This window comes from Oncorhynchus tshawytscha, linkage group LG04 (genome assembly GCF_018296145.1).
Source record: "Oncorhynchus tshawytscha isolate Ot180627B linkage group LG04, Otsh_v2.0, whole genome shotgun sequence".
NCBI classification, from domain to species: domain Eukaryota; kingdom Metazoa; phylum Chordata; class Actinopteri; order Salmoniformes; family Salmonidae; genus Oncorhynchus; species Oncorhynchus tshawytscha.
Window position 1 is genome coordinate 10,203,389 of NC_056432.1, and position 12,600 is coordinate 10,215,988.

General features: G+C 45.2%; 1 protein-coding gene across 1 annotated transcript in view; it reads right to left on the bottom strand.

The window, feature by feature from the left end:
* Positions 1–10,621: 10,621 nt before the first annotated feature.
* Positions 10,622–12,600, bottom strand: part of stpg2 (sperm-tail PG-rich repeat containing 2) — an 87,631-nt gene continuing 85,652 nt past the window's right edge. The window contains exons 13-14 of the mRNA XM_042320301.1: positions 11,370–11,520; positions 10,622–10,693 (exon numbers count right to left, since the gene is read on the bottom strand). Of these exons, the coding sequence (XP_042176235.1) occupies positions 11,383–11,520 (138 nt within the window). The 3' untranslated portion in view covers positions 10,622–10,693; positions 11,370–11,382. The remainder of the gene's footprint in view (positions 10,694–11,369; positions 11,521–12,600) is intronic.

Here is a 12,600-nt window from a genome sequence, read left to right on the forward strand (position 1 = left end):
TAAGAACAGCCCTTGGTATATTGGCCATATACAACACCTCCCCGGACCTCATTGCTTAATCATAGCAGTCAAAACAAGTTCAATCAATATCCATTGATGGAACATGATCTGGAGAGTTTAATAAGGGAGATTTATTTTTTTCTCCTGCGACATATTCTTAAACACGCTAGAATTATTATTTTGATGGAAAACCAAATATAGCTTCTTGGTCTACGTCGTTAAAAATGACGTCGATATTGTTTCTTAATTAGCTCGATAACCTAAGACAAAAGGGTTTATTGTATAAAATTTGGGCTAGTTTTCAGGCCCTGTGGGCGGGTTTTCAGAGGACATTGGGCCATTTTTTGTAACTAGACCTGGCAATCTTACCCGGGGGAACTGCGCGCCTACGCCGGTTAGATGGAGCATTGGTTATGGGTGGTACACATATGTGTCACGCCCTGACCATCGAGAGCCCTTGTTTCTCTATGGTGTAGTAGGTCAGGGCGTGACTGGGGTACTCTAGATTATTATTTCTATGTGGGGTTCTAGTTTATTTTTCTATGTTGGTGATTTTTATGATTTCCAATTAGAGGCAGCTGGTAATCATTGTCTCTAACTGGTGATCATATTTAGGTAGCATTTTTCCCACCTGTGTTTGTGGGATATTATTTTGTGTTTTGTGCATGTGCACCACGTAGTCACGTTTCGTTGTTAGTTTATTGATTTATTGTTCTGTTTTTGCTAAGTTTCACTTTATAATAAATATGTGGAACTCAACATCCGCTGTGCCTTGGTCCGTCTCTCCTCACGTACGTGACAATATGCCCATGGTGGAGGGGAATGTGCAGGATATATGCAAATGAAATAGTGTACTACTATCTACTACAGTAACTACCTCCACCACTTCGTGTCTGCCCCCTTCATGTGTGTAAGGCCAGGAGAGAGTATTTACTGAACATATGCTTTAAACTTTCAAAGGAAAGAAGCAGTTTGACCGAGGCAAGATTTGAATAATTCAGATGTGTCTCTGAGCTAGAGTGCATGACTGCAGGTATGGAGTGGATTGACTTGGTAAAACTAGCAACATTTGATATTACATGGTGTGGAAACGTTATTAAATTACGTTTTGTTTTGTTACTTGATTGCCAGATATAAAGTGACAAGGTTCTTTTTATTGTAAACCTTTTTGGAAAAAGTATTTACCACATAAACAAATATTTTATAGAGGAAGAGTCAGGACCTTGACAGAAAAGCACTCTGAGAAAAGAAAATGGTACCGATTGGTTGTGGATGAGGTGAGTTGCTGTGTGTGCGCGTGTGTGCGCGTGTGTGCGCGTGTGTATGCTCTTGCACTCTGAAGGTCCTCTTTGTCGGCCTGTCTGCATCTCACAAAAATATCCCCAGGATCTGGGCACAGTGGGAGCCTTTGAAGGTTTCCTGTGAGAGGAGTGATAATGAAATCCATCTCCTTTCTCTGTGCTCCAGCAGCCTTGCCTCAGCCCTGCTCTAGCCTTGTCTCAGCCGCCTGACTCGACCCCTTCTCAACCGGCCTGTCTCAGCTCCCTGCCTTAACCAGCCTGTCTCAGCCCCTGCCTCAACCAGCCTGTCTCAGCCCCTGCCTCAACCAGCTTGTCTCAGCCCCCTGCCTCAACCAGCCTGTCTCATTCCCCCTACCTCAACCAGCCTGTCTCAGCCCCTGCCTCAACCAGCCTGTCTCAGCCCCTGCCTCAACCAGCCTGTCTCAGCCCCTGCCTCAACCAGCCTGTCCCGACTAGCCTGTATCAACCCCCTGCCTCAACTAGCCTGTCTCATTCCCCCTGCCTCCACCAGCCTGTCTCATTCCCCCTACCTCAACCAGCCTGTCTCAGCCCCCTGCCTCAACCCCTTTTCAGCCCCCTGCCTCAACCAGCCTGTCTCATTCCCCTACCTCAACCAGCCTGTCTCAGCCCCCTGCCTCAACCAGCCTGTCTCATTCCCCTACCTCAACCAGCCTGTCTCAGCCCCTGCCTCAACCAGCCTGTCTCATTCCCCTACCTCAACCAGCCTGTCTCAGCCGCCTGCCTCAACCCCTTCTCAGCCCCCTGCCTCAACCCCCTGCCTCAACTATTGCCCCAGCCTCCTGAACATACTTAGTCTCCCACCAGCTGCATTACAAGAGATCTAAAGAGATGGCCTTCTGTTCATCACTCTAACAATGAGTCAGCACAGGTTAACCTCATCATTGATTACAGTGCACTAACCTCATCATTGATTACAGTGCACTAACCTCATCATTGATTACAGTGCACTAACCTCATCATTGATTACAGTACACTAACCTCATCATTGATTACAGTGCACTAACCTCATCATTGATTACAGTGCACTAACCTCATCATTGATTACAGTGCACTAACCTCATCATTGATTACAGTGCACTAACCTCATCATTGATTACAGTGCACTAACCTCATCATTGATTACAGTGCACTAACCTCATCATTGATTACAGTGCACTAACCTCATCATTGATTACAGTGCACTAACCTCATCATTGATTACAGTGCCCTAACCTCATCATTGATTACAGTGCACTAACCTCATCATTGATTACAGTGCACTACACCGCTTTTAATTGCATCGGATCACATCTTTGATATTCATGTGTGGTTTTCATCTATTGCAGGGGTGGGCAACATTGATGGGTGGTGGGGGTCACCAAAAAACAAATCAAAATCAAATCGAATTTTATTTGTCACATACACATGGTTAGCAGATGTTAATGCGAGTGTAGCAGTAATGCTTGTGCTTCTAGTTCTGACAATGCAGTAATAACCAACGAGTAATCTAACCTAACAATTCCACAACTACTACCTTATACACACAAGTGTAAAGGGATGAAGATAATGAACATAAAGCTATATGAATGAGTGATGGTACAGAACGGCATAGGCAAGATGCAGTAGATGGTATAGAGTACAGTATACATATGAGATGAGTAATGTAGGGTATATAAACATTATATAAAGGGGCATTGTTTAAAGTGGCTAGTGATACATGTATTACATAAAGATGGCAAGATGCAGTAGATGGTATAGAGTACAGTATATACATATGAGATGAGTAATGTAGGGTATGTAAACATTCTATTAAGTGGCATTGTTTAAAGTGGTACATTTTTCCATACATTTTTCCATTATTAAAGTGGCTGGAGTTGAGTCAGTATGTTGGCAGCAGCCACTCAATGTTAATGATGGCTGTTTAACAGTCTGATGGCCTTGAGATAGAAGCTGTTTTTCAGTCTCTCGGTCCCAGCTTTGATGCACCTGTACTGACCTCGCCTTCTGGATGATAGCAGGGTGAACAGGCAGTGGCTCGGGTGGTTGTTGTTGTCCTTGATGATCTTTTTGGCCTTCCTGTGACATCGGGTGGTGTAGGTGTCCTGGAGGGCAGGTAGTTTGCCCCCGGTGATGCGTTGTGCAGACCTCACTACCCTCTGGAGAGCCTTACGGTTGTGGGCGGAGCAGTTGCCGTACCAGGCGGTGATACAGCCCGACAGGATGCTCTCGATTGTGCATCTGTAAAAGTTTGAGTGTTTTTGGTGACAAGCCTCCTGAAATGGAACTCATCACGAGGGCTAGTGGGTCTGCGGCGAAGAGAAACATTTTTGGTTTTCATGTTCAGTTCCTGCAATTCTGCCCATTTTGCCATGGGGCGTAGAGAACATGTTGCCGTTTTAAAGCAAGTTTGCTGCAATTCTACACATTTTGCCAAAATGGTGAAGACCGATGTTTGACCAATGGGCTGATGATCAATGGGACCACGCCGTTCGGTAATTCGACCATGCTTACGAGAAGTTTAGATAGCAAAGAAAGTTATTCTCGTGGCCAGCTAATTGAGTGACTCGTGGCCAGCTAAATTGCCAGCTAAATTGCCTAGTTCCCCTGATCTAGGGGAATAACCAATATCTCTACCTGTACATGACCATCTGATCATTTATCACTCCAGTGTTATTAATCTGCAAAATTGTAATTATTCGCCTACCTCCTCATGCCTTTTGCACACAATGTATATAGACTCCCCTTTTTTTTCTCTACTGTGTTATTGACTTGTTAATTGTTTACTCCATGTGTAACTCTGTGTTGTCTGTTCACACTGCTATGCTTTATCTTGGCCAGGTCGCAGTTGCAAATGAGAACTTGTTCTCAACTAGCCTACCTGGTTAAATAAAGGTGAAATAAAATAAATAAATACAATTTTAAAAAACGTCTACATTTAGAGAAGGATTTAGAAATAGATTTACTATCTACTGTATAATGGAGAGAAATCAACATTATGTTCTACAATTTTACAATGTTAATAATAATAAATAGTATTTCATTAATACTAAACTTAAATATTCAAATTATATTTATAATGTTATTTAAAATGGTATTAATATTTCAATATTAAATATATTATAAATAGTATGATAGTATGAAATAGTATGAATAGTATATACTGTAGTGTCATATCAATTGTCTCCTGCTGTCACGTTCTGACCTTTATTTCCTTTGTTTTGTCATTATTTAGTATGGTCAGGGCGTGAGTTGGGGTGGGCAGTCTATGTTTGTTTTTCTATGTTTTGGGTATTTCTATGTTTCGGCCTAGTATGGTTCTCAATCAGAGGCAGGTGTCATTAGTTGTCTCTGATTGAGAATCATACTTAGGTAGCCTGGGTTTCACTGTGTGTTGGTGGGTGATTGTTCCTGTCTCTGTGTTTGCACCAGATAGGACTGTTTAGGTTTTCGCACATTTATTGTTATGTTAGTTATTTCATGTCTAGTTCCTTTATTAAAGAACATGAATAACCACCACGCTGCATTTTGGTCCGCTTCTCCTTCACCACAGGAAAACCCTTACACCTGCGTTCATCAAATGAACCGCACATTGACTTTGGCAAAGTGACATCGGGTACATGCTACAACACTACAACTACAATCAGTGCCATAACTCATTCGGATACGATGGCACATAGACAAGACAACGACAATGGTTATTAACACAAGAAAAACAGGCATCTGTAAAGTCTCCTCACCCTCCGGGTGATGAACTGAATGCATTTTGGTGGCGGACGGACACTGGAGCAACAAAAGCCCCATTTGTGCATGGATCATCTTTATTCCTCTGCTCCATGTGCATATTTCAGCCTCTAAACAACAGGAATGACGGGCCTTGTAATGCACCATAATCACCATTTATTCCATCCACCTTTTTCCTGATCAAACACTCAGCGATGTGCCGTGATTGGCAAACTAATTAAATCGGATCAATGTAAAACAGGTCGCTGTGATGGAAAGGTAAAGACGACGAGCGTGGAGAGAGACATAAATAACACAGCCTCTCTCTTCCCCTCAGACTGCTGAATAATGATGGGGGTAAAAATCTCATCACACTAAAAGGCTCTGTGTGTGTGGAACAATGGTGGGATGAGGATGGGTAGGGGATCTATTGTGAACCTGTCCTGGGGGATGAGGATGGGCAGTGGATCTATTGTGAACCTGTCCTGGGGGATGAGGATGGGCAGTGGATCTATTGTGAACCTGTCCTGGGGGATGAGGATGAGTAATGGATCTATTGTGAACCTGTCCTGGGAGATGAGGATGGGCAGTGGATCTATTGTGAACCTGTCCTGGGGGATGAGGATGAGTAATGGATCTATTGTAAACCTGTTCTGGGGGTTGAGGATGGGTAGGGGATCTATTGTGAACCTGTCCTGGGGGATGAGGATGGGTAGTGGATCTATTGTGAACCTGTCCTGGGGGATGAGGATAATGGATCTATTGTGAACCTGTTCTGGGGGATGAGGATGGGTAGTGGATCTATTGTGAACCTGTCCTGGGGATGAGGATGGGTAGTGGATCTATTGTGAACCTGTCCTGGGGGATGAGGGGATGAGGATGGGGATGAGTAGTGGATATATTGTGAACCTGTCCTGGGGGATGAGGATGGGTAGTGGATCTATTGTGAACCTGTCCTGGGGGATGAGGATGGGTAGTGGATCTATTGTGAACCTGTCCTGGGAGATGAGGATGGGGTAGTGGATCTGTTGTGAACCTGTCCTGGGGGATGAGGATGAGTAGTGGATCTATTGTGAACCTGTCCTGGGGGATGAGGATGGGTAGTGGATCTATTGTGAACCTGTTCTGGGGGATGAGGATGGGTAGTGGATCTATTGTGAACCTGTGCTGGGGGATGAGGATGAGTAGTGGATCTGTGTGAACCTGTTCTGGGGGATGAGGATGGGTAGTGGATTGTGAACCTGTCCTGGGGGATGGGATGGGTAGTGGATCTATTGTGAACCTGTCCTGGGAGATGAGGATGGGGTAGTGGATCTATTGTGAACCTGTCCTGGGGATGAGGATGAGTAGTGGATCTATTGTGAACCTGTCCTGGGGGATGAGGATGGGTAGTGGATCTATTGTGAACCTGTCCTGGGGGATGAGGATGAGTAGTGGATCTATTGTAAACCTGTTCTGGGGGATGAGGATGGGTAGTGGATCTATTGTGAACCTGTCCTGGGGGATGAGGATGGGCAGTGGATCTATTGTGAACCTGTCCTGGGGGATGAGGATGGGTAGTGGATCTATTGTGAACCTGTCCTGGGAGATGAGGATGGGGTAGTGGATCTATTGTGAACCTGTCCTGGGGGATGAGGATGGTAGTGGAGTGGATCTGGGGATGAGTAGTGGATATTGTGAACCTGTTCTGGGGGATGAGGATGGGTAGTGGATCTATTGTGAACCTGTCCTGGGGGATGAGGATGGGTAGTGGATCTATTGTGAACCTGTCCTGGGAGATGAGGATGGGGTAGTGGATCTATTGTGAACCTGTCCTGGGGGATGAGGATGAGTAGTGGATCTATTGTGAACCTGTCCTGGGGGATGAGGATGGGTAGTGGATCTATTGTGAACCTGTCCTGGGGGATGAGGGTGAGTAGTGGATCTATTGTAAACCTGTCCTGGGGATGAGGATGGGTAGTGGATCTATTGTGAACCTGTTCTGGGGGATGAGGATGAGTAGTGGATCTATTGTGAACCTGTTCTGGGGGATGAGGATTGGTAGTGGATCTATTGTGAACCTGTCCTGGGGGATGAGGATGGGTAGTGGATCTATTGTGAACCTGTCCTGGGGGATGAGGATGGGCAGTGGATCTATTGTGAACCTGTGCTGGGGGATGAGGATGAGTAGTGGATCTATTGTGAACCTGTTCTGGGGGATGAGGATGGGTAGTGGATCTATTGTGAACCTGTCCTGGGGGATGAGGATGGGTAGTGGATCTATTGTGAACCTGTCCTGGGAGATGAGGATGGGGTAGTGGATCTATTGTGAACCTGTCCTGGGGATGAGGATGAGTAGTGGATCTATTGTGAACCTGTCCTGGGGGATGAGGATGGGCAGTGGATCTATTGTGAACCTGTGCTGGGGGATGAGGATGAGTAGTGGATCTATTGTGAACCTGTTCTGGGGGATGAGGATGGGTAGGGGATCTATTGTGAACCTGTCCTGGGGGATGAGTATGGGTAGTGACTCTATTGTGAACCTGTCCTGGGGGATGAGGATGAGTAGTGGATCTATTGTAAACCTGTCCTGGGGGATGAGGATGAGTAGTGGATCTATTGTGAACCTGTCCTGGGGGATGAGGATGAGTAGTGGATCTATTGTAAACCTGTCCTGGGGGATGAGGATGAGTAGTGGATCTATTGTGAACCTGTTCTGGGGGATGAGGATGGGTAGTGGATCTATTGTGAACCTGTCCTGGGGGATGAGGATGGGTAGTGGATCTATTGTGAACCTGTTCTGGGGGATGAGGATGGGTAGTGGATCTATTGTGAACCTGTCCTCTGGAAGCGCATGGAGACAGAGTGTGTTGAAGGCAGCTAGAGAACCCTGTAACTGACAATGCCACTTTGCATTGGTTGTGTTCCAAATGACACCATATTCTCTCCATGGACCCTGGTCAAAAGTAGCGCACTAAGTCAGGCATAGGGTGCCATTTGGGGTACAATGTTTATCAGGAGGCACAAGCTGCTTCTCAGGCAACTGCGCCCACCCCACCCCACCCCACCCCACCCCACCCCCACCACCCCACCCCCACCCCTGCCACCCCACCCCACCCCACGCCACACCACCCCACCCTGCACCACCCCACGCCACACCACCCCACCCTGCAACACCCCACACCCACCACCCCACCCTGCACCACCCCACGCCACTCCACCCCACCCTGCACCACCCCACGCAACACCACCCCACTCTGCACCACACCACGCTACACCACCCCACCCTGTACCACCCCACACCACCCCACCCCACCCTGCACCACACCACGCCACCCCACCCTGCACCACCCCATGCCACCCCACCCCACCCTGCACCACACCACGCCACACCACCCTGCACCACCCCACACCACACCACCCCACCCTGCACCACCCCACGCCACACCATCCCACACCGCACCAACCCACACCACCTAACACCATCTCACATCCCCCACCACACCACCCCACACCGCACCACATCACACCACCACACTACACCATCCCACACCACACCACATCACCCCACACTTTCTTTCTCCTTCATACTGTGAGTGTATGGCCCTGCGTTGACTAATCAAAGCATCAGTGCAAACAAGCATGTGATTTATCTACTGTCATCTGGAGAAAGAGAGGAACGGAGGATAAATCTCTTCTCTGTGAGAGGGAGCATTCTGTCTGTGGATCAGGATCTCCTGAAGGGTAGTCGTGACTATTTGAAAGGGCAACGTCCCCCTTGGCATTCTCATACAGTACAACACTGATAGGATGAAAACTAAGGACAGGAAAAAAAAGAAAACCTGTTTTTATCTGCCAACAAAATAGACATACAGTACAATTTGGACATGATAGGGGCAGCAGGGTGGCCTAGTGGTTAGAGCGTTGGACTAGGAACTAAAAGGTTGCAAGTTCAAATCCCCGAGCTGACAAGGTACAAAATCTGTTGTTCTACCCCTGAACAGGCAGTTAACCCACTGTTCCTAGGCCGTCATTGAAAATAAGAATTTGTTCTTAACTGACTTGCCAAGTTAAATAAATATCCTGGATGTGGATATCAATAAGGAGCTCAGACACCCATCTATATTTTACTATCCCAATATCCAAGGTAAGATGAGCTTTGGGATATGAACTGAGGGATCACTTACTATTTCATATTAAGACTACTTAGAAGTATGGTGGCTGAACGTAAACGAATCCAATGTTGGCCACTGTGCCTAGAATAAGACAAGGCCTGCTTCCCAAATAGTACACTATTCCTTACATAGTGCACCACTTTTGACCATAGCCCTATAGACCCTGTTCCAAATGAGTCCGCTATAGGGAATAGGGCGCCATTTGGGATGATAGGGAATAGGGCTGGAAATGGAGCAAAAGGAAACCATGTATTCGATGTAGTCGATACCCGTTCCACTGATTCCGCTCCAGTCATTACCACGAGCCAGTCCTCCCTAATTAAGGTGCCACCAACCTCCTGTGGTGGAAAATACATTGGATTTGAAAAAGGGTGAAATTTTACCCACAGGATTATGTCATCATATTAACCAAATTTCAACATAGACAAACCGTCTATGAAATATGTTGAATTTGTAGCTTTAAAACAACGTCAGATCTTCAACAAGACTGACTACTGGAGAATTGATCTATCTACAGCTACCCTATTACTCGTATCACCAATAATACTATTTAGGCCTGTATAATATTTACAAAGGCATCAACAGCTAATGTTTCAATTCTTCCCAGGATTCAACTACAAATAGACTATACATATACAGTAAGCCTAGGGTTTCAGGCTCGGGTTGATTTCAAATGTAATCTTCATGTTAATCATTAATACGTTGGATTCACATCTCAATCTCAACCAAAAATCTAAGTCAAGAATACAATTAATTCAAATAAAACATTACTTTTAAAGTGAATTTATAGTTTAGATTATATTTAGTCCTATTCTTTAACTGTGACTTTTGGTTGAAACAGATGAGTTATTCATTTGTAGACAAACTGGGTATTGAACTGAGTTTTGGTTGTCAACACAACCACATATATGTATATTCTGCTTGGATAGTTCCATCTGTGATACTGACTTAGTCTGGCTTTAATTCTAGTTGGTCTACAAATTGATCATTGATATGTTGGACATTGTTTTTCCATTGGAATTTGGTTGTGCATTTAGATGGTTGAAAGAACAGTGATAACACGTTGGAAATTCAACTAACTTTTGGCTGTCTTTTTTGAGTGGGTGGATATAGGTTGTAATCTCATTGAACAACGTCTCAACCAAATATTACCAAATTATCCAGGTTGAAATGACATGGTGGGCCCAGTGGGAGATGTGAGCGTGTCTCTGTGTAATCAAAGGTAAGAAATGACCATGTTATTGTCAAATACAATATCTTATTCAGGCTTACTTGCAATCAATTTGCAGTGTATAAATTATAAAAATAATGTTCAGCCCACCTGACCACCCGCTCAGAAATAAAATTGGCCTGCAGCTAAATCTAGTTTTACCCCTGTTCTAAAGGTTGTTGAAGAATTATCAATGTGTTTACAAATTAATGTAAAAGAAACATTTATTGTTTAACATCTATTTATTTGAATTGTATTTCCCAATGCTGAAACATCAGGGCAGTCTGTGGTTTCCTCCAAAAAGCTCCCTGAAAACAAAAATCAATCATGTTACTGCTGGTAAACAGACAACCTGGTCTCACAGGCCAGACACTGTGTTCTGTTCTCATCAGATAATTACTGGAAACAAACTACCAGCTCCAAAATCCTTCAATCAACACCTCACACTCATCGATACAGTTCAGAATGTAATGTTACGACCTACCCCAGTACCTCACACTCATCGATACAGTTCAGAATGTAATGATACGACCTACCCCAGTACCTCACACTCATCGATACAGTTCAGAATGTAATGTTACGACCTACCCCAGTACCTCACACTCATCGATACAGTTCAGAATGTAATGATACGACCTACCCCAGTACCTCACACTCATCGACACAGGTCAGAATGTAATGTTACGACCTACCCCAGTACCTCACACTCATCGACACAGTTCAGAATGTAATGATACGACCTACCCCAGTACCTCACAATCTCCCCAGGCAATGGAACAACCTGCCGACCTACCCTGACAACCTACCCCAGTACCTCACAATCTCCCCCAGGCAATGGAACTACCTGCCGACCTACCCTGACAACCTACCCAAGTACCTCACAATCTCACCTACTGTAGGCAAAGCTGAAATGGAGCATGTGTAAAATACTGCTATCAGATACAGTTTGTGTCAGTACAGTTTGCAGAAGGACCTCCCTCTCACCTTTGACCCTGCTCTATACACTGTTGAGGGTGAGCGGCGGCGGCGGCAAGGCACTCAATAGGTGAGGGGCAGGGTAGTGGTTGCTCAGTGGGTTGTTGAGGGTTACGTTGAACGTGCCCTTCAGAACCGTGTCCATGATCGCTGGGCTGAGCTGAGAGGGAAACACAACAAAACAAAGGGAAAGATTCAAACAACCTGGGAAGGAACTCCCTAAAGGGCAACAACACGAGTAAAAGGTCAGTACTCCTTGTTGTAATCCATATGAGAACTGAATTCCATGTTTCCATTGCAACAGCAGTTCAGGGTGACCCAGTTTCCCTCTTACAGAGGTGAGTGATCAATAACATGGCAGATGTAGCTACTACAGTAGCTACAGAGAAACACAGTGAAGAGATGTAGCTACTAGCTACAGAGAAACACAGTGAAGAGATGTAGCTACTAGCTACAGAGAAACACAGTGAAGAGATGTAGCTACTAGCTACAGAGAAACACAGTGAAGAGATGTAGCTACTAGCTACAGAGAAACACAGTGAAGAGATGTAGCTACTAGCTACAGAGAAACACAGTGTGGAGATGTAGCTACTAGCTACAGAGAAACACAGTGAAGAGATGTAGCTGCTAGCTACAGAGAAACACAGGGAAGAGATGTAGCTACTAGCTACAGAGAAACACAGTGAAGAGATGTAGCTACTAGCTACAGAGAAACACAGTGAAGAGATGTAGCTACTAGCTACAGAGAAACACAGTGCAGAGATGTAGCTACTAGCTACAGAGAAACACAGGGAAGAGATGTAGCTACTAGCTTTTATTGTATTTATTTAACCTTTTTTAACTATGCAAGTTACAATGACGGCCTACACCGGTCAAATCCAGATGACGCTGGGCCAATTGTGCACCGCCATATGGGACTCCCAATCACGGCCGGTTGTAATACAGCCTGGAATCTAACCAGGGTCTGTAGTACCGCCTCTAGCACTGAGATGCAGTGCCTTAGACGGCAGCTACAGAGAAACACAGTGAAAAGAGCACAGCGGACAACACAACAAGGGGAAGGAAGGGCAAAGTGATGACACTACACTTTTGGGGGAGGAAAAGGGAAATATATATGGATTTATGCACTGATTTGTGGAGGGAAAACTCTCAGGTCATTTAAGGTCAATTTAACCTTTTGTTTGAGTGACAATCTCAGACAAAAATGCTGGCCTGTGTGTTACAGAATATGACTACATAA